General features: G+C 45.4%; 2 protein-coding genes across 2 annotated transcripts in view; both read right to left on the bottom strand.

Moving 5' to 3' along the window:
- Window positions 1-16,490, bottom strand: part of LOC140914485 (musculoskeletal embryonic nuclear protein 1) — a 120,862-nt gene extending 104,372 nt beyond the window's left edge. Inside the window, exon 1 of the mRNA XM_073352404.1 lies at window positions 16,155-16,490. Coding sequence (XP_073208505.1) covers window positions 16,155-16,350 — 196 coding nt within the window. The 5' untranslated portion in view covers window positions 16,351-16,490. The remainder of the gene's footprint in view (window positions 1-16,154) is intronic.
- A 4,871-nt stretch (window positions 16,491-21,361) lies between these two features.
- LOC144930731 (uncharacterized) lies at window positions 21,362-22,711 on the bottom strand. Its single transcript, XM_078853706.1, has 2 exons — window positions 22,156-22,711; window positions 21,362-21,567 (listed from the first exon to the last, which is right to left on the bottom strand). Exons 1-2 carry the CDS (start codon window positions 22,616-22,618, stop codon window positions 21,485-21,487), a joined length of 546 nt encoding a protein of 181 aa, XP_078709832.1. The 5' UTR covers window positions 22,619-22,711; the 3' UTR covers window positions 21,362-21,484.
- Window positions 22,712-26,172: the final 3,461 nt, after the last annotated feature.

The following is a 26,172-nucleotide window of genomic DNA, read 5'->3' as shown; positions in this document are numbered from 1 at the left end:
ATTGTTCTTATTGGAACGAGGAGGTTAGCCTGGCCTCTGATTGATACATGGCTAGATTTACCTCGCTGCACCTTCTCTGTGAGTGACTGCAGTGTGACCCAGAGGAATGAGTCCCCTAGACAGGGAAGGAGGCAAATGAGTACAAAACAAATCTGGTCTATATCTTGTTTTGATCCACTCCATCTATCTTCTACATCTTTGGCTGGCAGCAGACGGTGCAGAAGGACTGCATGCCATCCACATCTCATGGCTGCTCGGCAGAAGATGGTACAGTACGACTGCTAGCCATCCTCATCTCTTGCCTGCCCGGCAGAAGATGGTACAGTAGGACTGCTAGCAATCCGTATCGCCTGCCTGCTCACCATAAGACGGTTCAATAGGACTGACTGCAGGACTAAAGAGAATGACCTGGTCAAGTCACTCCAAATTTAGTCCCTGCGCCCATGTCTGTTCAGGCGCTCCCAGCCGACGTGGCCAGGAGCACCTCGGACATGACGATGATGGCTACCAGTCGTACTGTACCGTCTGCTGTCCCAAGGCAAGGGGTTGCTGCTACTGTGTAGCAATGCCGTACCGCGTCTGCCAGCACTCAGGAGACAGGGTGACTGTTACCTGAGCGGGCTCCATGCTTGCCGTGGTATGGCGTCTGCACAGGTAACTCAGGAAAAAAGGCGCGAAACGATTGCCTGCCTTTGCTTTCACGGAGGGAGGGCGGGAATGGGGGCCTGACAATATGTACCCAGAACCACCCGCGACAATGTTTTAGCCCCGTCAGGCATTGGGATCTCAACCCAGAATTCCAATGGGCAGCGGAGACTGCGGGAACTGTGGGATAGCTATCCACAGTGCAATGCTCCGGAAGTCGACTCTAGCCTCGGTACTGTGGAAGCACTCCGCCGAGTTAATGCACTTAATGCACTTAGAGCATTTTCTGTGGGGGGACACACACTCGAATATATAAAACCGATTTCTAAAAAAACGACTTCTATAAATTCAACCTTATTCCGTAGTGTAGACATACCCTTAGTAACTGAAAAGCAAACATGTGACGTACAGAATGACTGTCAATTTTAATAACTCCAGAACAATTCATTGCTTCACCTGCATACCGATTCTGATGTGAACTGTAAACATGCTCATTTCATTGAAAGAAATGCCACCCTCAGTTATACTGGGAATAATTTTGCAGTGTTGACAGAATAGATGAGCAAGACTATGCTGTATGAAAAGGCTAATGTTTCAAGCATTTATTTTCTTTGCGCATTCAATCAGCAGACAGTGGTGAACAGATCCAATTTTCATTTTGTCAGAAGGATCCACATAGTAAATACCTTGATAAGGATTAGTTTAAATCAAATCCTATTAACCATGAAATTAACATCACAGCAGAAGCCAAAAACTGCATAATCTATAGTTGTACAAGCCAACCTCTTGGGAACTGAATTATAAAATGTTAAGCAGAAATACAATCTCATTCTGCAGTTTGATAAGTGAGTGCGATCCGCTGATGGTCACTATCAAGAAGTTTCCTGAAGTTAAACACTTCAAATCTCTCCTCAACTTCTACTTAACCTACCAAGTGCTAACAATTCACAGATGTTTCCCCCTTATACTGTGTACTATTTTGTATCAAATACCAGGAAAAAAAAAGGATACGTTCTGTCAGTGTTGCACATTTAAAAGACTTTACAAAGTTAATGATATGCAAAGTTATGTTTAGAGCAATCCTATTATCTGGGAGCATAATTATATCCAGCAATCAACTGAACAATGATGTGCAAATGCTTTATGTTTTCCTAATGGGATAAACATGGGTCTCAGATCATTACTGGCAGGGGTAATTTAGGCACAATATACAGACCCTGTTTTAAAAAGTTTATTTTTTCCTCTTTGTAGACATGACCAAAATGTTATCTGGAAGAAATATGCTGCATTTAATAGCACTAGACCATTCATGATATTCCACTATCAAGACATTTACCAAGTCATTAAAGTACTATCAAAACCTATATTAAAAGCAATGCTTCCAGGTGTCATGCAAAGAATTTCAAGTGAAAAACAGCTGTTATAACTGAAACAGGACTGAATAATATGAAGTCACTTTTAGTCAATACTGGCAAACATGCATATTTTCCCTAAGCGTGCAATATATAAGCTGGTCTGTCATCTCTGCAATGTCATTTTTAAACTTTATATTGCAGCTAAACAAACAGGATTAAGAGGCTAGCTACAGGGTCTCCCCCAAACACAAAAAAATTCAAGGATCACTCATTTTCCCAAAAGTCAATATATATACATATATATTAGTATCTATGATGTAAATCTACAATAAGATGCATCATCTTCTATGGGGCCTGTAAGTTTAATATTGGAACCTAACACCTTTCCACCTCCATATTTTTTATATAAAAATGCTTAGAACATTAATATAGTTAGTTACAGGTAGCCCACCAGCTTACTTTGACCAGATATTACTAAATTATTCAAATATACTAACTTAACTAATACCAGTTCCCATCCCACGATCATCCACCTATTCAGTCTTGTCTTCTATCCTAGGTCATGAGCACGCTGGGGTGGTGAATTTTTGTTCTACTTTTCTGTAGAATGACTAGGACAAAGGAGTCCTGACTGGGACCTCTGTAAGCTACTGCAGTACAAACATAGAAACTGGTTCTGAGGTCCCAGTGTAATAGGAGCTGTCCATGGTCCTCAAATAGGGACACAGCTATGAAAAGAATTGAGAGAGCAAAAGCAGTAATTCCTAGGGAAAATTTTAATTAGAGTATGTTTTATAGCATGCTGTGTAGCAGATTTATCCACTTGTCTTAATGAAGACAAAAGTTATGTCACTTTTAGGGCTTCTGCATTAGTCAGCATTTTTTTCAACAAATCTGGTCTTTTATACAGCCAAAGCTTTACAACAATACATCCCATTACTCAATCCATACGGTCTTCTACTCATCCTCAATTGATTTTTTTTAAAATACCACAGAGTTAAGAAAAGTAGTATTCCCCTCCCTCCCCCAATCACAGTAAGTCAGCAAGAAAGCTACTATGAAAAACACCTAAGAATCACAGAATCACAGAATCACAGGGTTGGAAGGGACCTCAGGAGATCATCTAGTCCAACCCCCTGCTCAAAGCAGGACCAATCCCCATTTTTTGCCCCAGATCAAGTTAACAGCCCCCTCAAGGATTGAACTCGCAACCCTGGGTTTAGCAGGCCAATGCTCAAACCACTGAGCTATCCCTCCCCCCTCAACACAATGCCTTAGAAGGTTTCTGAAACTAACAACACTTCATGGATCATAAAAGAAGTTCTGATTTCTAGTCTGCTTTCTGTGAGATAGGGAATCTCACAGGAAGCCTAACTGAAGACCTAGTTTTAATGGATCACTTAAGTTAGAGAACTAAAAAAAAAGAAGCTAGTTTGCTCATTTGTCTATTTGTCCCAGATAAGTTACTCAGCAAGTGACACTCAGATGAACATTCAACAGTACACAGACATGTCATCTATTAAATTTTTTAGATGACACTTAGTAGAAAAAGGTATATTAATTGTTAAGTCACAAGATTTTCAGTCAGTTTATGTAGATTTTAGAGAGATGCTTGATTACCTACATACAGCTCTCTCTCCCCAAACAATATTATATATAAAGTATTTTCCTAATTGACCAAAACTATGTAGACCAATTATTAATTTGTACAGCTGTCGATTATTTGCAGTTAACTTGTGATTAACTCAAAAATTAATGGCAATTAAAAAAATTGCAACTAATTGCAGTTTTAATTGCACTGTTAAACAATAGAATACCAATTGAAATTTATTAAATATTTTGGATGTTTTTCCACATTTTCAATTGATTTCAATTACAACACAGAATACAAAGTGTACTGCTCACTTAATATTTTTATTACCAATATTTACATCATAAAAATGATAAGAAATAGAATTTTTCAGTTCACCTCATACAAGTACCGTAGTTGAATCTCTTTTGTGAAAATGCAACTTACAAATGTAGAATTTTTTGTTACATAACTGCACTCAAAAACAAAACAATGCAAATCTTTAGAGGCTACAAGTCCACTCTGTCCTACTTCTTATTCAGCCAATCACTAAGACAAACAAGTTTGTTTACATTTATGAGAGATAATGCTGCCTACTTCTTATGTACAATGTCACAAGAAAGTGAGAACAGGCGTTTGCATGGGACTTTTGTAGCTGGCATTACAAGGTATTTACATGCCAGATATGCTAAACATTTGTATGCCCTTTCTTGCTTTGGCCACAATTCCAGACGACAGGCTTCCATGCTGATGATGCTTGTTAAAAAAAATAATGTGCTACTTAAATTTGCGACTGAACTCCTTGGAGGAAAACTGTACATCTCTGGCTCTGTTTTACTCGCATTCTGACATATATTTAATGTTATAGCAGTCTTGGATGATGACCTGTTTTAACTCGGATGTTGTTCGTTTTAAGAAAACTTTCGCTGCAGATTTGACAAAACGCAAAGGAGGTACCAATGTGAGATTTCTAAAGATAGCTATAGTACTCGACCCAAGGTTTAAGAATCTGAAGTGCCTTCCAAAATCTGAGAGGGATGAGGTGTGGAGCATGCTTTCAGAAGTCTTAAAAGAGCAACACTCCGATGTAGAAACTACAGAACCCAAACCACCAAAAAAGAAAATCAACCTGCTGATGGCATCAGACTCAGATTATGAAAATGAACATGTGTTGGTCTGCACTGCTTTGGATTGTTATCAATCAGAACCTGACATCAGCATGGGCACATGTCCTCTGGAATGGAGCATGAAGGGACATATGAATCTTTAGAGCATCTGGCATGTAAATGGCTGCAACAGTGCCATGTGAACGCCTGTTCTCACTTTCAGGTGAACCAGAAGCAGGCATTTTCTCCTGCAAATGTAAACAAACTTGCTTCTCTGAGCAATTGGCTGAACAAGAAATAGGACTGAGTGGACTTGTGGGCTCTAAAGTTTTACATTGTTTTATTTTTGAGTGCAGTTACTTTTTGTACATAATTCTACACTGTAAATTCAACTTTCATGATAAAGTGATTGCACTACAGGACTTGTATTAGGTGATATGAAAAATACTATTTTATTTTTGTTTTTTACAGTGCAAATATATGTAATCAAAAATAAATATAAAATGACCACTGTACACTTTGTATTCTGTGTTGTAATAGAAATCAAAATATTTGAAAATGTAGAAAACATCCAAATATATTTAATTATTTAACAGTGCGATTAATCGTGCAATTTATTTTTTTAATCACTTGACAGTCCTATTAATTTGGAAAGCATATGGTGACCAAGGTGCTTCAAGTTCTCCTATTGAGATTAGTTTTTTTAAAAAAATGAAGCAGGATATCCGAGAATCAACTTCTTCTGGAGACTTTAAAGAAGTCCTGAAATCAAAATACCATACACACCCTTTTTAGCAAATGTGATGGTCAGTCACTTATGAGATGAAGAAAACTATATTTTACTTGCAGGTTGACCAGTTGGAAAATCTTTGCTGTACAATGACATATCATAGGGTAAACTAATTCTTGTAAGCACTTTTCCTTAGGCAGTTTTCTTTTAAGTACTACGTGAATTACAGAAGCACAGAGAAAGCACCTCTCACAAACAAATTAAGGAATAAACGTATCCATTTTATATAGGCTTCAGAAAGAATCCTTACTTAACTTTGACCCAATAGTGATACCCATTACCTAACAATTAGCCGTAAGTCCTTACACCCAATATACCATAAATACAGTAAAGATAAACAGAGTTACTGACCATAACTTCAGTATGTTACATGTGGAACTACAACCACGTTGCACGTAGAGATACACAGCCTTCTGTCCACCCTCCAATACCCACTCATTGTTACAAAGGGATCCAGGGACCTTTCTCCACTTCAACCATTCATTAACAGGAGCTACATCTTTTTTCTTACTGTTCCTTAATGTCCAGAAAAACTCAGTCACCATTTCATTAAATATCAAAGAATCCAACAATTTATCCACCCTCCACAATGTACAATGAACGCATATGCCATATATTTTAATATAATCTGACAGAACTCAGACACAGCAGATTAAGATAGTTTGTCATAGGTAGGGCTGTGGAGTCAATTTTTATTTATTTATTTATTACACTTTCACCTTTCATACATTGGGCTTTGTATAATTACAAAGGCCTAATAACGTTGTTTAAGATGCAGGTATGGTTGAAAACTGTTTAATGTTTCAATTGTCTGGGAATAACATAATACGTTTCTCAGCACACCACTTGCAAGCCCTTTATCACTAAGAAGGCATAGTGAGAGACTGCTCTTGAAACTAGTTGTTTACAAGTAAATTTAAGATCATAACATGAAAATATTTAAACAGCTCTGCAGTATCAGCAACAAACAAATACAATAGCTATTTTAACACAGGAAAACCAAGAAGTGAAACTAGATATTTTTAAAACCAGTGTCTAAGCTGAATGAAATACAAGAACCATCACAGTGTTTTTAAGAATTAATTTTTGTTTTTAAACCTGCAGTAATAGACACATGAATGTTATGAACATCTGGTTCTTACATTTTCAGAAAATACCACTATCATGAATGGGACACTGTGACGAGATCATGTTAATTTGTTTTGATGACAAGCTGATAAATGATACACTTTGTTATTAAGTGATATATATTTGGCATTAAGTTACAAGATCTACTTGGTAAAAAGGTAACAGTAAGAACAAGGAACTTCTTTTACTCTCCATTTCATTCAGCAGCCATTCTTGCTCCCTATTTCTCTAAATAAAATATATTCCAAGGGAAGCTTTGCAATGAAGAGTGTTTGTATATAGTACTTGCACCAGATGTTTATGTTGCTGTTACTTTCACGTCTTTCTCTAGCAAGGGGTCAGCAGCACAGGTACGAGCACAAAATAAAAACATGTTGAACTGCCTTCTAACACCTGCACTTTCTTCCCACCCTCACCCTATCACCTCCAAGTAAAGTAAACAGACAATAGTGAGAGACAAGGTGGATGAGGTACTATCTTTTATTGGACCAACTTCTGTCGGTCAGAGAAGCTTTTGAGCTTACACGGAGCTCTTCTTCCTTGAAAACCATCTCTCTTTCACCAACAGAAGTTGGTCCAATAAAATATATTGCCTTACCCACCTGGTTTCTTTAATATCCTGGGATCAACACGAATATCCAACCAATATCCATATTGTTTTCAGCCTTAGCAATGGAGCAAATGCTGCTATTTACACTTTTCCAAATTTAAGTATTTTGTTTCTGATGTGCAGAAAAGCTTTACCCTTAATTACTTTTGGTTTCAGTTTAGCTAGCAGGTGCAGAGAATACTGCTTTGGGCTACTGCATTCAAAGTTGAGAAACCAACTGGGAGTTGCAAAAATAAGGAAGTGTGTTTTCTTCCTTCAATCTCTTAATAAACGCCAGGAGGGAGAGGAGGAGATATAATTCTAAAAACTTGAAGGACATGGGCCAGATTTTCAAAGGTATTTAGGCACCTAAAGATGCAGGCAGGTGCTTTTGAAAATTCTATCTGCATCTTTTGGTGACTCAATACTTTTTAAAATCTGGCCCATAGTGACCAGAAACAATCCCTTTATTCACTAACTACAGTTAATACTTCCTTTAATAAAACAGGTTTAAATGCAAGACATGTTTTAATAAGCTTACTTTTTGCCTTACGTATCCAACACATTTATGATAGTTTTATTTAATAAAAACAAATTTAAAATGCTGCTTTTGTGCACTTTTAATCAAATTCCTATTCCCATCCAAATACAGCTTGACAAAACAAGCAAATATTATCTAGTAAGTAAGAAATGCATCAGACACCATTTTATAATAAAAATTGTAAAAAGCAAGAATCTGAATTTATTTAAGCTATTATATAGCTTCACATACATGTATAGATATGCTTATATTCCTAGTTAGCAAAAAGTATAACATTTAATATAAAAACTATATTTATTGGCAAATTAACGTTTTAGTGGTTATATGAACCTATTAGAATGAACCTTTCTTTAGAAAAATAACTAAAAAATACAAATGCAAAACAAGATTAAAATCTGTTATTTAAAATCAAGATTTCCTGTTTGATTTTAATCATTATTAAAATAAGTTATTTAAATCAGTTCACGTTGGTAATCTCCAAATGATTTCAAAGTAGATAATCAGCAAATAGAACTCAATACTTCCTATGGGAGTTGAGCTAGGAGACAAGGTAGCCCATAATGTGTCGCTCCCACAAAATGAAGAAATTAGAGAACTACTGCCCTCAAGACAGTCAATAATTGTGCAGTTTCTAAAGCAAATTCCTATTCAGTTATTACATGAATAAGTCTAGTCATGACCCGAATATTTCTACCAGCTGGCTTTTATTAAAGAGACTTGTAGAAGTCAACACTGTCCCATAGCTAGAGACATTTTCACTGGAATTTAAGAGTTCTCTGAGTGACAATTGCTGCTTCTTCAACACACTTGGCCCACAGCTCTGTTGCCAAAGATGCCCCAAAACACTCTGAAGTGGAAGATGAAGTGAAGAACACTACAACTATCAAGTCTGGAATAAGAACTACCCTTTTATTTTTATTTAAAATGTTAGTAAGTTGTTTCTGTTTTGACTCCTGCTTCTTACAAATGCTGATTCCTTTTATCACACAAGAATGAAGAAACCTGCAAACACTGGTTTTCCCCCTTCCTGTATGAATGAGAACTTTGTTGATATTACTACTTTTATTGAGAAGCAATTTATGGTTAAACATGCATGACTAGAGGGAATTCAGAAAGTGTGACCAATGATTAAGCTTTTGTCCTAGCCCATAGCTCCTTTTCCTGATGCTTCTAGGGAGTTCCAACACTCCCAGGAAATAAGAAAAGGTTTTAAGTAACATCCTAAAAAAAATGTACATTTCAAGTTGGAATATTTATTCATGCATCTTACACACAGCAGTTATGGTTTCTTTTGATATATAGCTTTTCGTTGATAAGAGCCAGAATGAGTATTTCTCAATAATGTACCTAGAATAACCAAATGTGACTTTAGAAAGAATTTCAGTAATTAAAAAAAATCTACTAAGATTACTATGCCTTGTGAGTGGAGAGAGAGAGAGAGAGCGCGAGCACACACCTGGAGCACTGGGCCTGGTGCAAGATCTGAGGCCTGGACCAGAGGCTGTGAACTAAAATCAGGCCATATATTAAAGCAGCTGTTTACAAGTTCACTGTCCGGTACATGAACTTGGCAAAGTTGTTGTTAGTGTACTAGCACTAGATAGTTAGGCAAATATATTTTAGCTAGTACAGACATGTTAATCTAGTTCAAGATAAAATGGTTTGAGAGAACAATAAATAAGGATATTTTGTTCAAGATATTAGGAAGAAGGGGGGTAACAAACAGATGTCATGAAATTCATAAGCTGGTAAGTTGTGTATTCCAGTTGTTTGTCTCAGCCGATAAACGTCAAGGTCCTTCGTTTTAAGCCTTTGTCCAGTCTAGGGAGTAGTGGAAAATCCCACCACTGACTGAGCTGAGTCTATTGTAACAAGCATACATGTGTTAGTATAATTATAAACATTGATCCAGGGAGCTAGTACATTGAGGTCTGCTGAACTAACATGATGCACTACTATTAACATTGAAGCTCCAAAGACAGAAGCAATGAGCAGCCTAAGCAGCACTATTCAGGCAATGACATCCAAGCCTCCAGTACTTAACCACACAGGATAGTACTATTAAGGTCTGCTGAATCAGCAATCTGAGCAGAGCTGCGGACAGTACACGGAAAGCGCGCGCACACACACACACACACACACAAGCTCACTGACAACATCCCTGAGGTCCCTGGGCTAGCCAAAGCTGGTAGTGCAGTTATTTTGTCCCACTCACCCTAACAAAGCAACCTCACGATCAGTTAAATAATGGCACGGAAGACTACAGTCCAGTCCTCAGCTGGCAGGATACTGGGTACTGTACAGGTTATTATGTAAGACAGATTAAGAATTAATGCTTCCACTACATAAAGTCCACCCCTCCAAAAACCTTGCAACTACTCTGATACAGCTTTAAATCAACATACTATTAAAATCCATAGGAAGCCCTTACACATTGGTTCACTAGGATCTGGGCTGTATTTACAATAGAAAAGCTCACAAAGAAAAGTATTAAGGGAAGTATGTGACACTGGCTATTAGTTACAGAGTACAGAACAAGGAAAGTAACACCTAAACACACTAACAACCTGGTACTGAGCTGACAGCACCAATTGCAGGGGTCTTAATTATTCACTATCTAAGGCCATATTCTACCACTGATCTTTGTGCAAACCTTCCACTATCATCCCTGGGAGTTCCACTGAGATAAAGGGTAGTATATGGTTCTAAATTTACACATCCCCTGGGTTAGTTTATAAAATATTTGCTAAAATGATTCTATGCCTGTACAGTCCTTAGATTGAGAGATTTCCTGTTAATGCCTCCGTTCAACTACCTTCTATTTGACTTAGTTTATATGACTTGTACACTTAGAATAAGATGAAACTTTATTACTTAGAAACTTAGAACATGTAGGATGTATGAGGTTCATATTTGGTAATGAAGTGAGCTGTAGCTCACGAAAGCTCATGCTCAAATAAATTGGTTAGTCTCTAAGGTGCCACAAGTACTCCTTTTATATTTGGTAAAGCGTACATACAAAGCTCGTACACTCAGTTGCCATTCTGCAAAGACAGAAGGTCTTGTTCCATTGCTTGCTCAGTCGGTCAGCTGACAAAACATTTTTTCCATAGTAAGCAGGGCTGTAAATAAGAGACCACCGTACAATCCACAAAACCACTATAACTGACTTAATATAGAAATAATACAAAACACAGGTTATCTAGAATATATTGCTATACCAGGGGTGGGAAACTTTTTGGGCCAAGAGCCACATCTGGGTGAGGAAATTGTATGCAGGGCCGGGGCAGTGGGTTGGGGTGCGGCACGGAGTGTGGGTGTGGGAGGGGGTGCAGTGTGTGGGAACGGGCTCAGGGCAAGGGATTGGGGCAGAGGAGGGGTGCGGGTTGTATAAGGGGGCTCAGGGAAGGGATTGGGGTGCAGAAGGGGGCTCAGGGAAGCGGTGCAGACTGCAGGAGAGAGCTCAGGACTGGGGTGCAGGAGGGGTGCAGACTGCGGGAGGGAGCTCAGGGCTGGGGTGCATGGGGGTGCGGCGGGGGCTCAGGGCAGGGGGTTGGGGTGCATGGGGGTGCGAAGTGCAGGCAGGGGGCTTAGGGCAGGGAGTTGGAGGGGCAGGGTATAGGAGGGGTTCGGGCTCCGGCCTGGCACTGCTTACCTAAAGTGGCTCCGGGGTGGCAGCGGCATACACCGTGGCCAGGGCAGGCTCCATGCCATGCCTGCCTGCCCCGGTCCTACACCATGCCACTCTGGGAAGCGGCTGGAACCATGTCCCCATGCAGCCCCTGGGGGGAGGGGGGGGCCCACAGGGCTCCGCATGCTGCTCTTGCCATGCCTCCAGGTACCTCCCACAAAGCTCCCACTGGCCACAGTTCCCCGTTTCCGGCCAATGGTAGGTGCAGGGGGTGGTGCCTGGAGGCAAGGGCAACACACAGAGTCCTCTGCCCCCCCCCCCTTCCCCCAGGGCCACAGGGACTGGTGCTGGCCACTTCTGAGAGTGGCGTGGGGCCTGCGGCACTACGGGGGGCAATCCCATGGGCCAGATCCAAAGCCCTGACAGGCCGGATCCGGCCCGTGGACCATAGTTTGCCCACCCCTGTGCTATAGCATGCTTCACTCTCCCACTCAATATATATTTCAATATGTAATACTGTCCAAATGATGAGAGAAATAGTTAAAGATACATTTTCTGAAACCTCAGGTCTCAGAAGTAGAATCTTGTTGAGAAGATTAGGACACATCAGATGTCAGAAATATTGTTGTTTATCTGAAGACTCAGACATCATTGCATCTGTTATGCCCCACACAAACATAAGGGATAGAATTTTCTTTTTAATTCTCCAGAAATTGTTGAGAAAACCACAGAAGCCTAGTACAGCATCTGGCAGCATACCAGAGCAGTATGCTAAGGACTCATAATGAAGGCTCTGAGTCTGTCTCAGAGGCCATGGATTCCGTGACTTCTACAGCTGGCCTGGGGGCTGTCTGAGCACCTCGGACAGTCCCAGGGCCAGCCACACCAGCCACTGCTGGGGCAGTCTCAGGCCACCATATCCACCCTCCCACGAGGAGCAGCAGCAGCAGGAGTTTGGGTGTGGGAGCGCGCTCTGAGCTGAGGCAGGGGGTTGAGGTGCAGGAAGCGGTGAGGGCTCTGGGAAGCACTTATCTGTGGCTCCCAGGCAACGGGAGCTGTGGAGCCGACGCTCAGGGTGAGGGCAGTGCGTGGAGCCCCCCCGGCCACACCTCTACCTAGGAGCCAAGGGACATGTTCCGCTTCTGGGGAGCTGCACAGAACTGGGTGGGGAGCCTGCCAGCCCTGTCAATCCTCCCCCCCTCCACCGCAAGTACCCCCAGTGCCCCTGGGCTACGCCCCCCACCCCAGCACCCGTGGCGCCCCCCAGGCCACCCCTCTCTCCCCACCCCCCGAGCACCCGTGGCATCCCCCTCCTCTCCCACATGGAGTACCCAAATTTTAGTTAGGGGTATATTGTACAAGTCATGGACAGGTCACAGGCCGTGAATTTTTGGTTACAGCCTGTGACCTTTCCATGACTTTTACTAAAAATACCCATGACTAAAATATAGCCTTATTCATAATTATTAAACCTGGAAAGTTTGCAGCTCCAATCAATTCCCAGCAAATATGATAAATTTCAATAAACCATCACCTATGTTTCATTGGTCACTTAGAAATGTCTTCAGTCTATCACTTACAGTAATTCTCAGTAATACTGAAGTGCTCTTTCTAGATTTGATTCTAATCTTGAATGCCAACAGAAATCTCAGAATTTTAAGAGAGTACTCACAACAACCTGCAAAGCTCAATCCTGCATGGTGTTGAGTGCTTTAACTCCAACGGAAGTCATTCAGAGTCAGTAGTGCTACATATGTGAAAATGTGAATATTACTGCAAGAGTGAAGTAAATCATTCTTTCTAGCGTATGGGTAAACTTAAGACATGCAAAAAATGAAGGCACACGAGTACTAAACAAATGATCTCTAACCTGCGCTTATCTACAGCTTTTTTCCCCCTCACCTGAATGAGAAATATACATTTGACAAGCAAACAAAATAGTCTCAGAGCAGACTGCATGTGTCACTACATCAAGACCCAATGCCTCAATGACCACAAGATGTCAGCTTGAAGTGACTGCCCCATTTTCATTTGTAAGCAATTTCTTCTTCTGCATTACAACAGCTGTTCAGAGGCTAATCTTAAAAACTGCTAGTGCAAACATTTATTTAGTATCTTGCTGCGGCAGGTTCCTTCAGACAAATATAGGACCAAGATTCTTTATCTAGTAGGTCAAATAGAAAAAAAGAAACTATTACACACCAGAGTGGAAAGGAAGAAGACTAAATTCTAGGTATGAAATACCAACTTTTGGGGGAAGTGTAATTTGTTCTTTGGAGAAGTGCTGAATTAGGAAACACACTTCAATCACTATTACACATTACATTAAACAGAAGCACACGCAAGCACAAATGGACATACAGCTTCTGTGAAAAACTCCGCTAAATTGTCAGTATTTAAAAAGGAAACCAGTGATGGCACTTTCTACATACAGTACTGAAGAAAAAAGTGCCTAACACAAATAAGAGGAGAAGGCAGTAAACGGTGGCACCATCCCTTGTATCAGGGGTCGGCAACCTATGGCATACATGCCAAACACAGCACTCGAGCCAATTTTTTACGGCACGCTGCTATCTGCCAGACCCGGCCCGCTCTTTTCCGTGCCCCCCCCCCAGCCTTCTCCTTGCAGGGCAGGCAAGCTTCCCCCTCCCCCCGCCTCTTCCCCCAGCATGCTGGGTTCCTGCCCCTCCTTCTCTCTCCCTCCCTGTGGCCGATCAGCTGATGGCCCTTGCTACAAGCAGGAGAGGTAAAAGCAGAGCTGCAGCACGCTCTCTGCTCCGGGGACCTTGGAGAATGGGGTGGAATTCAGGGCATATCCCCTCCAGCCCCTGCCGTGAGTTGCTCAGGGCAGGGAGCACCCCCATGTCCCCAGCCCCCTGCCCTGACTCCTGCACCCTCCTCACACCCCCTCAGCCCCCTGCCCTGAATCCTGCACCCTCCTCACACACACCCAGCCCCACCACACCTTATGCCCTGACTCTTGCACCCCCCACATCCCCACTCCCACCCCTGGCACCAAACAGGAGCTCCTGCACACACACACCCCCACACACATTCCCACCTGCACCCCTCACACCAAATGGGAGATGCCCAGATAAGCGCTCCACACCCAAACCTCCTGCCCCAACCCTGAGCCCCCTCCCTCATTCTAGCTCCTGGCTAGACCCTGCACCCCAACCCCCAGGCTGCTCCTTCACTCCCAGCCCTGTTCTCAGCACACTCCCACCCTCATCTCAGTGCAGAGAGAGAAAGAGAATGGCTAGAACTAGGGAGAAGGTGGGTACCTACTCTATGTGGACAAGGCCTGGACTCCAGACCAGCAGCGGGCTGAGCGGGGCCGGCAGCCGGGACCCTGGCTGGCAGGAGTCGGCAGATGGAATCCCAGACCGAGAGCAGGCTGAGCGGCAGCGGGCTGAGCCGCTCAGCCCACTGCCAGTCTGGGGTTCTGGCTGCCGGCCCCTGGCCAGCCAGGGTCCCGGCCGCAGGCCCCGCTCAGCCCACTGCCGGCCTAGGTGAACAGAACCCCAGACCGGCAACGGGCTGAGCGGGCCAGTGGTGTAAGATCAGCATTTTAATTTAATTTTAAATGAAGCTTCTTAAACATTTTGAAAAACCTGTTTACATACAATAGTTTAGTTATTTAATATACAGACTTATAGAGAGAGACCTTCTAAAAAACGTTAAAATGTATTATTGGCACGCAAAACCTTAAATTAAAGTGAATAAATGAAGACTCAGCACACCACTTCTAAAAGGTTGCCGACCCCTGCCTTATATTCACAGAATCATGACAACAGCATATAAAAGACTCTTTAGATTGGAAAAGAGTCTGACCAGATTTTAAATCCCCCTCACAAAGCACATTATTATGCCGGTGCAACTGATTAAAGGGACATTGTCACCCAAGCATTGCAAAACGGAACCCAAAAACAAGACTCAATCTAAACAAGTGACACTGATTGTATTGATTTCCTTTATACAAGCAAAGAGAAATACAAGAAATAAAGTGAGCATTAACAGCACCAGGAAAGCAGGATTTTTCAAGCTTTTTACTCCCAGTGATATATGTTTTTAGTATAATAAGGAAATACATGCATTTTTGATGCATGAGGCTGATGGATGAGGACAAGGAGAAAGTGGTTGTTTGAAGGGGAAAGGATAGGAAACCCGACCCAGACCCCAATTGTGGAGAGACATTTATGCCAGGGGACGCTAGATGGGAGAAGAGCCAGGGCAGGGGCATCCCTGGTGTTTGTGGGGAAGGGCTGTCACTCACATAAGAGGGTAATGGGTGTGTAAGCACTGCCTGAGGGATGGAGGGGGAACCCAGGCTAGACCCTGGTGCCACCAGTGTTCCTGGAGACAGTCTCACTCATGGAAAAGGTGATACACCAAACCAGACCAGGCTCTGGATTATAGAAGGAGACAGAACAAGGAGGGAAGGGGAGAGGAACCAGGTCTGGGTCTCAAAAGTCACTCTCACACACATGGGGTGTGAGAAGGGGGTCAGGACATCTGGGTCCTCGAAATCACACATGGGGGAGGGCAGGAGGTTCCCGGAAGGGGGAAGGGTCGCTGCCACGAGGCGGGTGGGTGTGCCGGGGAGGCCAGTGTTGTGACTTACATGGCGGTAACGGCTACGGGTAGGAAAAACGGACGGCTGCCGTTTTTGCCGTTACACCGGCCCCGGAGCGGGGAGGGCTCGTTCCCAAGGCGGGGACGGGGGTTGTGCCAGGGAGGCCAGCCCTGAGGAGGAAGAGGTCGCGGAGCCAGGCCCGGAAGGGGGAGGGGTCACTCACGCATGAGGGTGCTGAAGGCCACGACGCCCAGGAGCCCCTGCAGGAAGATGCCGAAGCTGTCCATGAGGGCCCCGTTCTCGCAGCCCCGGTAGCCGTCCCCGGGCCCGGCGCCCGAGGAGGACACGGCGAGGCGGCCAGGCCGGGCCGTCAGGCTCAGGCTCTCGTTGGCGGGGACTAAAGGGATCGGGACCCCCATGGCGAGGCAACGCGGGCGCGCGCCGGCCTCAGGGACTCATGACACCGGCCGAGCACCCGGCGGGGGCCTCGCGCTTCCGGTGCGGAGCAGCCCCCTCCCAGGACGCGCGGCGCGTCACCCCGACGTGTGACACAACCAGCCGCCCCGGATTGGCGGAGGCCGCACCTGAGGGGAGGAGCTAACCGGAAGACAAGTGGCGGGCCGGACTCAGCAGCCCGTTAACATGGGGATGCAGGGGTGGAGATGGGGGGCCTGCGGAACGGGTCGAGCGCAGGAGGGGCGGAGCCTCCCAGGGGGCGGGGAGCGCAGCCGCTGCTGCCTGGGGCCGCGGGTACAGGCGAGCGGAACCCGGGGGGCTCAGCGTCGGCGAGGGCAGCCGCCGTGCGGCGGGCGGGGGGGCCTGCCTGCTCCGCGCTGTACCGGCGGGGGAGGAAAGCGAGAGACGCGCCCTCCCCCACCCCAGCCCTTCGCAAGCGGGGGGATTTTCAGGCTCTGCCCAGCGGGGGAAATTCGGCGAAGACGTCACCGCAAAGCGGGCTGCCTCAGGGGAGGGAATCCCTCCGCCACGCCACGCATCCGCCCAGCCCGGGGAAACCCAGCTCCGTGACAGGCGCTGCACTACTAACCGCATGAAGAATTTGTATTAAAGGGCCTGCTGTCAAACGGGGACGCTGTACGCCGTGGGGTCCTGCCAGGAGGGGTTCAACATTTTCATTAACAAAGTAGACAAGCGCATATGCTTACAAAATTTGCAGATGACACCAAGCTGTGAGGGGATTGCTAGCAGCTTGGAGGACACGGTTAGACTTCAGAATGATGGTGACAAATGAGAGAATTGGGCTGAAGCCAACAAAATGAAATTAAATAAAGACCAGGGCACAGTACTTCACCTAGGAAGACAAAAATCAAATGCATAACTACACACTGGGGAGGAACTGGCTAGAGGGAAGGCTAACTCAGTGGTTGAGCATTGGCCTGCTAAACCCAGGGTTGTGAGTTCAATGCTTGAGGGGGCCATTTAGGGATCTGGGATGGTATTTAGTCCTGCTGTGAAGACGGGACTGGACTCTCTGACCTTTCAAGCTCCCTTCCAGCTCTATGAGGTAGGTATATCTCCATAAATGGGGGTACTGCTGAAATGGAATTTGGGGTGATAGATCACAAACTGAATATAATATGTGATATAGCTACAAAACCAAAATTAATATTCTGGGGTGTATCTGAGCCAGAAGAGCTAATTGTCCTGCTCCACTTGATACCAGTGGGGGCACAGCTGGAGTACTGGGTCCAAGTCTGAGCCCCCACTTTAGGAAACTGTGGACAAATTAGAGAGAGTCTAGCAACACACAACTATGAAAAAGGATTAGAAAGAAAGGTTAAAAAACTGGGTTTGTTTAGTCTTGAAAAGAGATGACGAAGGAGGATCTAATAATAGTCTTCAAATATGGTAAGGGAGTGATAAAGAGAAGGGTGATCAATTTTCTCCATATTTACTGAAGGTAGGAAAACACAAAACTAGTTTAAGCTGCAGCAAGGGAGATATAGATTAGCTATTAAGAAAAACTTTCTACCAGTATCGGAGTAGCAGCTGTGTTAGTCTGTATTCGCAACAAATTTATTTGAGCATAAGCTCATCCAAGGAAGTGAGCTGTAGCTCACAAAAGCTTATGCTCAAATAAATTTGTTAGTCTCTAAGGTGCCCCTAGTACTCCTTTTCCTTTTTATACCAGTATGGGTAGGTAAGGGAGGCTGTGGAAACCTCACCATTGGAGGTTTTTAAAAACAGATTAGAAAACGCAGTTGTCACAGAGGGTCTACATTTAGTTGGTCCTGCCTCAGCATGGAGCAATAGACTTAATGACTTCTTGAAGGTCCTTCCAGCCCTACCTTCCCCTGATTTTCTTTCAGAGGGAAAACTGAACCAACTCTATGGGTATGTCTACACTACAGAATTAGGTCGAATTCATAGAAGTCGGTTTTGTAGAAATCAGTTTTATATATTCGAGTGTGTGTCCCCCCACAGAAAATGCTTTAAGTGCATTAACTCGGCGGAGTGCTTCCACAGTACCGAGGCTAGAGTCGACTTCCAGAGTGTTGCACTGTGGATAGCTATCCCACAGTTCCCGCAGTCTCCGCTGCCCATTGGAATTCTGGGTTGAGATCCCAATGCCTGATGGGGCTAAAACATTGTCACGGGTGGTTCTGGGTACATATAGTCAGGCCCCCGTTCCCTCCCTCCCTCCGTGAAAGCAAGGGCAGACAATCGTTTCACGCCTTTTTTCCTGAGTTAACTGTGCAGACGCCATACCACGGCAAGCATGGAGCCCGCTCAGGTAACCATCACCGTATGTCTCCTGGGTGCTGGCAGACGCGGTACTGCATTGCTACACAGCAGCATCAACCCATTGCCTTGTGGCAGCAGACAGTACAGTACGACTGGTAGCAGTCATCATCATGTCCAAGGTGCTCCTGGCCACGTCAGCCAGGAGTGCCTGGGTAGACATGGGCGCAGGGACTAAATTTGGAGTGACTTGACCAGGTCATTCTCTTTAGTCCTGCAGTCAGTCCTATTGAACCATCTTATGGTGAGCAGGCAGGCAATACGGATTGCTAGCAGTCTTACTGTACCATCTTCTGCCAGGCAGGCAAGAGATGAGGATGGCTAGCAGTCCTACGGCACCGTCTTCTGTCGAGCAGCCATGAGATGTGGATGGCTTGCAGTCCTTCTGCACCGTCTGCTGCCAGCCAAAGATGTAGAAGATAGATGGAGTGGATCAAAACAAGAAATAGACCAGATTTGTTTTGTTCTCATTTGCTTCCCCCCCCCCCGCCATCTAGGGGACTCATTCCTCTAGGTCACACTGCAGTCACTCACAGAGAAGGTGCAGCGAGGTAAATCTAGGCATGTATCAATCAGAGGCCAGACCAACCTGCTTGTTCCAATAAGAACAGTTACTTAGGTGCACCATTTCTTATTGGAACCCTCCGTGAAGTCCTGCCTGAAATACTCATTGATGTAAAGCCACCGCCTTTGTTGATTTTAATTCCCTGTAAGCCAACCCTGTAAGCCGTGTCGTCAGTCGCCCCTCCCTCCGTCAGAGCAACGGCAGACAATCATTCCACGCCTTTTTTCTGTGCGGACACCATACCACAGCAAGCATGGAGGCCGCTCAGCTCACTTAGGCAATTAGGAGCACATTAAACACCACACGCATTATCCAGCAGTATATGCAGCACCAGAACCTGGCAGAGCGATACCGGGCGAGGAGGCGACGTCAGCGCGGTCACGTGAGTGATCAGGACATGGACACAGATTTCTCTGAAAGCATGAGCCCTGCCAATGCATGCATCATGGTGCTAATGGGGCAGGTTCATGCTGTGGAACGCCGATTCTGCGCTCGGGAAACAAGCACAGACTGGTGGGACTGCACAGTGTTGCGGGTCTGGGACGATTCCCAATGGCTGCGAAACTTTTGCATGTGTAAGGTCACTTTCATGGAACTTTGTGACTTGCTTTCCCCTGCCCTGAAGCACATGAATACCAAGATGAGAGCAGCCCTCACAGTTGAGAAGCGAGTGGCGATAGCCCTGTGGAAGCTTGCAACGCCAGATAGCTACCGGTCAGTTGGGAATCAATTTGGAGTGGGCAAATCTACTGTTGGGCTGTTGTGATGCAAGTAGCCCACGCAATCAAAGATCTGCTGATCTCAAGGGTAGTGACCCTGGGAAATGTGCAGGTCAAGGTGGATGGCTTTGCTGCAAGGGGATTCCCTAACTGTGGTGGGGCCATAGACGGAACCCATATCCCTATCTTGGCACCGAGCACCAAGCCGGCGAGTACATAAACCGCAAGGGGTACTTTTCAATAGTGCTGCAAGCTCTGGTGGATCACAAGGGACGTTTCACCAACATCAACGTGGGATGGCCGGGAAAGGTACATGACGCTTGCATCTTCAGGAACTCTGGTCTGTTTCAAAAGCTGCAGGAAGGGACTTTATTCCCAGACCAGAAAATAACTGTTGGGGATGTTGAAATGCTTATAGTTATCCTTGGGGACCCAACCTACCCCTTAATGCTATGGCTCATGAAGCCGTACACAGGCAGCCTGGACAGTAGTCAGGAGCTGTTCAACTACAGGCTGAGCAAGTGCAGAATGGTGGTAGAATGTGCATTTGGATGTTTAAAGGCGCGCTGGTGCAGTTTACTGACTTGCTTAGACCTCAGCGAAACCAATATTCCCTCTGTTATTACTGCTTGCTGTGCGCTCCACAATATCTGTGAGAGTAAGGGGGAGATGTTTATGGCGGGATGGGAGGTTGAGGCAAATCGCCTGGATGCTGGTTACGCGCAGCCAGACACCAGGGCGGTTAGAAGAGCACAGAAGGGCGCAGTGCACATCAGAGAAGCTTTGAAAACCAGTTTCATGACTGGCCACGCTACGGTGTGAAAGTTCGGTTTGTTTCTCCTTGATAAAACCCCCCGCCCCTTGGTTCACTCTACTTCACTGTAAGCTAACCATCCTCCCCTCCTCCCTTCGATCACCGCTTGCAGAGGCAATAAAGTCATTGTTGCTTCACATTCATGCATTCTTTATTCATTCATCACACAAATAGGGGGATGACTACCAAGGTAGCCCAGGAGGGGTGATGGAGGAGGGAAGGAAAATGCCACACAGCACTTTAAAAGTTTACAACTTTAAAATTTATTGAATGCTAGCCTTCTGTTTTTTGGGCAATCCTCTGTGTCGGAGTGGCTGGTTGGCCGGAGGCCCCCCCACCACGTTCTTGGGCATCTGGGTGTGGAGGCTATGGAACTTGGGGAGGAGGGCAGTTGGTTACACAGGGGCTGTAGTGGCAGTCTGTGCTCCAGCTGCCTTTGCTGCAGCTCAACCATACACTGGAGCATACTGGTTTGATCCTCCAGCAGCCTCAGCATTGAATCCTGCCTCCTCTCATCACGCTGCCGCCACATTTGAGCTTCGGCCCTGTCTTCAGCCCACCACTTACTCTCTTCAGCTCGCCACCTCTCCTCCCGGTCATTTTGTGCTTTCCTGCACTCTGACATTATTTGCCTCCACGCATTCGTCTGTGCTCTGTCAGTGTGGGAGGACAGCATGAGCTCAGAGAACATTTCATCACGAGTGCGTTTTTTTTTTCTTTCTAATCTTCACTAGCCTCTGGGAAGGAGAAGATCCTGTGATCATTGAAACACATGCAGCTGGTGGAGAAAAAAAAAGGGACAGCGGTATTTAAAAAGACACATTTTATAGAACAGTGGCTACACTCTTTCAGGGTAAACCTTGCTGTCAACATTACATACATAGCACATGTGCTTTCGTTACAAGGTCGCATTTTGCCTCCCCCCACCGCGTGGCTACCCCCTCAACCCTCCCCCCTCCCCGTGGCTAACAGCAGGGAACATTTCTGTTCAGCCACAGGCAAACAGCCCAGCAGGAATGGGCACCTCTGAGTGTCCCCTGAAGAAAAGCACCCTATTTCAACCAGGTGACCATGAATGATATCTCACTCTCCTGAGGATAACAGAGAGAGATAAAGAACGGATGATGTTTGAACGCCAGCAAACATACACTGCAATGCTTTGTTGTACAATGATTCCCGAGTATGTGTTACTGGCCTGGAGTGGTAAAGTGTCCTACCATGGAGGACGCAATAAGGCTGCCCTCCCCAGAAACCTTTTGCAAAGGCTTTGGGAGTACATCCAGGAGAGCTGCGAATGCCAGGACAAATTAATCCTTTTACATGCTTGCTTTTAAACCATGTATAGTATTTTAAAAGGTACACTCACCGGAGGTCCCTTCTCCGCCTGCCGGGTCCAGGAAGCAGCCTTGGGTGCGTTTGGGGGGTACTGGCTCCAGGTCCAGGGTGAGAAACAGTTCCTGGCTGTCGGAAAAACCGGTTTCTCCGCTTGCTTGCTGTGAGTTATCATCTTCTTCTTCGTCCCCAAAACCTGCTTCCGTATTGCCTCCATCTCCATTGAAGGAGTCAAACAACACGGCTGGGGTAGTGGTGGCTGAACCCCCTAAAATGGCATGCAGCTCATCATAGAAGCGGCATGTTTGGGGCTCTGACCCGGAGCGGCCGTTCGCCTCTCTGGTTTTCTGGTAGGCTTGCCTCAGCTCCTTCAGTTTCACGCGGCACTGCTTCGGGTCCCTGTTATGTCCTCTGTCCTTCATGCCCTGGGAGATTTTGACAAAGGCTTTGGCATTTCGAAAACTGGGAGTTTTGATAGCACGGATTCCTCTCCCCATACAGCGATCAGATCCCGTACCTCCCGTTCAGTCCATGCTGGAGCTCTTTTACGATTCTAGGACTCCATCATGGTCATGGTCACCTCTGCTGATGAGCTCTGCATGGTCACCTGCAGCTTGCCATGCTGGCCAAACAGGAAATGAGATTCAAAAGTTCGCTGTTCTTTTCCTGTCTACCTGGCCAGTGCATCTGAGTTGAGAGTGCTGTCCAGAGCAGTCACAATGGTGCACTCTGGGATAGCTCCCAGAGGCCAATACTGTCGAATTGTGTCCACAGTACCCCAAATTCGACCCGGCAAGGCTGATTTAAGTGCTAATCCACTTGTCAGGGGTGGAGTAAGGAAATCGATTTTAAGAGCCCTTTAAGTCAAAATAAAGGGCTTCATCGTGTGGACAGGTGCAGGTTTACATCAATTTAACGCTGCTAAATTCGACCTAAAGTCCTAGTGTAGACCAGGGCTAAGAATAAAACCCAGTCTCAGCATGTATTAAGGAGAGTAGAAGCTGCACAAAATCGATGTACTTAAGACAACCAATGGAGTCATTATTAAAGGTGGTTTAAGTGCTATTTCTTCCTAAACTACATGGTCTGACTCCTATTTTCATCCTGTTCACATTTGTTTTATATGTGCATTCATGCAATCTGATTTTGCTAGCGTCAATGATCTTGAAAAGTAAACTTCAACATGCCTGTTCCAAAATATTGCAGGAAAAAACACACTTTCTGTAAGCTCATCTACACTGACAAGTTTTGTCGATGAAACAAATGTTGACAAGGAAAAATCGACAAAAGCAAAGTGGCAAAAGCATGTCTATATTTGCTCCCTCTGTAAACAGATTGTGTCCACACTCAGGGCACCTTTGTCAATAGCGAGAGCAATGGACGGTGGGTATGTATCCCACAGTGCCTGGTGACACCATCCATCAGTAGGTGTTGTGGGAATGCGGAAACTGTGTGGGGAAAATGTACCATCATGCACCACTTTGTGTCCCACCCCTCCAAAGGGTTCAGGCTTCCTTTCGCGCTGTTTTTCCAACTGTCATTCTTTTGTAGGGCGTGCCAGCATCTGCAGTGAGAGAGGATGGATCCTGCACTTCTCTCCTATGCACTGTTAGCTGTCGTGAGGACATCGTGCATGGCAGCACAGTTACTTGCAGAGTTAGCAGAGGATGAATTGCAGGCACCCAAGTGTGATATGGATGGCAGCAACTTATCAGTGCTTTGTGCATTTACAGAGCAGCTGCATATGGTAGACCATCGCTTTTGGGCTAGGAAAACAAGCACTGATTGGTGGGATTGCATTGTCATGCAGGTGTGGGATGACAACCAGTGGGTACAGAACTTTAGGATGCGTAAAGCAACCTTCATGGAGCTATCTGCTGAGCTGTCCCCCGACCTGTCGCATAAGGAGACCAGATTGAGAGCTGTACTTTTGGTAGAGAAACATGTTGCAATTGCTGTGTGGAAGCTGGTGGATACAGACTGCTACTGGTCAGTCACAAATCAATTTCGAGTAGAAAAGTCCACTTTTGGTGCTGTATTAATCCAAGTGTGCAGGGCAATAAATCGCATCCTTCTGCATAGGACCATGTCTCTGGAAAATATGCATGAAATAGTTGATGGCTTTGCAGAAATGGGTTTCCCTAACTGTGGCAGGGCAATTAATGGTGCACATATTTCAATTGTATATTAGTGCCAGACCATCTTGCCTGTGAATACATTAATAGGAAGGGATACTTCTCCATGGTGTTGCAGGTGTTTGTGGATCACCAGGGGCATTTCAAGGACATCAGTGCAGGCTGGTCTGGAAAGGTGCATGACACAAGAGTGAATTGATTGCTGTATGCTTTTGTAGAACACAGAACAAACACACTGTACCATTAGCCTTTATTTATTGTTAAAAAGGGTAAAACCTCACAACTGTTTGTAGCTCCAGCTATCATTGTGCAAGCTGTGAGGGGGGTGGAGTGATGGGGAAACTCAGGAGGGCTGTGAACATCTTCAGGAACAGTGGCCTGTACAAAAAGCTGCAGGCAGGGACTTTCTTTCCAGACCACAAGTTCACAGTGAGGGAGGTGGAAATGCCCATAGTAATCCTGGCTTACCCCTTACAGCCCTGGCTCATGAAACCTTACACAGGACACCTGAACAGCAGCAAGGGGCATTTTAACAACAGGCTGAGCAGGTGCTGCATGGTAGTCAAATGTACCTTTGGCCGTTTGAAAGCTCGCTGGAGATGTCTCAATGGCAGGCTAGACCTTACCAAGGATAACATTCCCATGGTCATAGCCACATGCTGCACTTTGCATAATCTGTGTGAATCTAAGGGTGAAATTTTTGCTCAGGTATAGAGCACTGAGGCAGAGCGCTTGGCTGCACAGTTTGAACAGCTAGATGCTAGGGCTGTCAGAGGAGCCCAGAGGGCTGCTATTAACATCAGAGAGGCTTTGAGGAACCATTTTGACAATGAGGGGCAGTAACACATCTGCTTTGGAGTTGCTTCCCAGGTGCATCCATGAACAATTTTGGGGTCCATTATCCATGCAACACAATGCTTTAAAGCCTATTCCCAAGAGTGAATTGATTGCTGTATGCTTTTGTAGAACACAGAACAAACACACTGTACCATTAGCCTTTATTTATTGTTAAAAAGGGTAAAACCTCACAACTGTTTGTAGCTCCAGCTATCATTGTGCAAGCTGTGAGGGGGGCGGAGTGATGGGGAAACTCAGGAGGGCTGTGAAAAGGAATGTGTGGGCATAGAGGGGGTGGGGTTGGCAAAGAATTGTGCATCTGCATGTGCTGCAGTGGAGGTCGACCACGGATCTGCTCAGTCTGCAGCAGAATCAAAGACTTGAGCATCTCTGTCTGATCCTCCACCACCTAGCAAAAGCAGCACTCTCTTTCTTTTCTGCCCTGCCTTTCATCTTCCGAGCACTCTTCCGTTCCCTAGTCTGTCTCTCATCGCGCCTACAGCACCTCCCGGAACATATCTTCTTTGCTGCGCTGGGGTTTTTTTCTTATCTGCTGAAGCCTGTCCACGGCGGGGGGGGGGGGCATGTTCTTCAAGGTCTTTGCTGAACAGAAGACGGATTGTTACATTCCAGCAAATGATTGAAACATTTTAGTAAAAAGGGCATTTTGCTAGTAGAAATCACTTTCTCTCCGAGACTCTAGGCAGGCACACAGCTCCGCGAGCACCCCAATCATGGTGAATGTCGGGAGTGGGGGGGAAGACGGTTTTGCGTATGGACAAAAAGGTCACAGCTTGCAGGGCAGCTTTGTAGGGAACTCATTCTAAAATTATCCCACTCTTTTTCACAGACGGCCAACCTGCTGGCTGACATCTCACTGTTGCAGGTGACTAGAGAAACCAGGGCACAGATGCTGAATGCTTGCGGCTTTCATCCTGGTCTATATGCAGCTCAGTTATGTGCTGCTTTGGTCCTAGCTCCAGTGATTGCTAAATGGCATGGTACAGTTTCCTACAATGGGGGAACTAACAAGGCTGCAATCCCTTGGAATCTGCGGCAGAGGATTAACAAGTGTCTCT

This window comes from Lepidochelys kempii, chromosome 7 (genome assembly GCF_965140285.1).
Source record: "Lepidochelys kempii isolate rLepKem1 chromosome 7, rLepKem1.hap1, whole genome shotgun sequence".
NCBI lineage: Eukaryota > Metazoa > Chordata > Testudines > Cheloniidae > Lepidochelys > Lepidochelys kempii.
This window is presented reverse-complemented; position numbering and strand designations above follow the sequence as displayed.

Excerpts from the sequence above, each read along its gene's own strand:
- LOC144930731 (XM_078853706.1), bottom strand. The coding sequence starts at position 22,618 with ATGGGGAGAGGAATCCGTGCTATCAAAACTCCCAGTTTTCGAAATGCC. Across the intron at positions 21,568-22,155 it reads AGGCGGAGAAGGGACCTCCG|CTGCATGTGTTTCAATGATC; the intron begins GTGAGTGTACCT and ends TTTCTCCACCAG.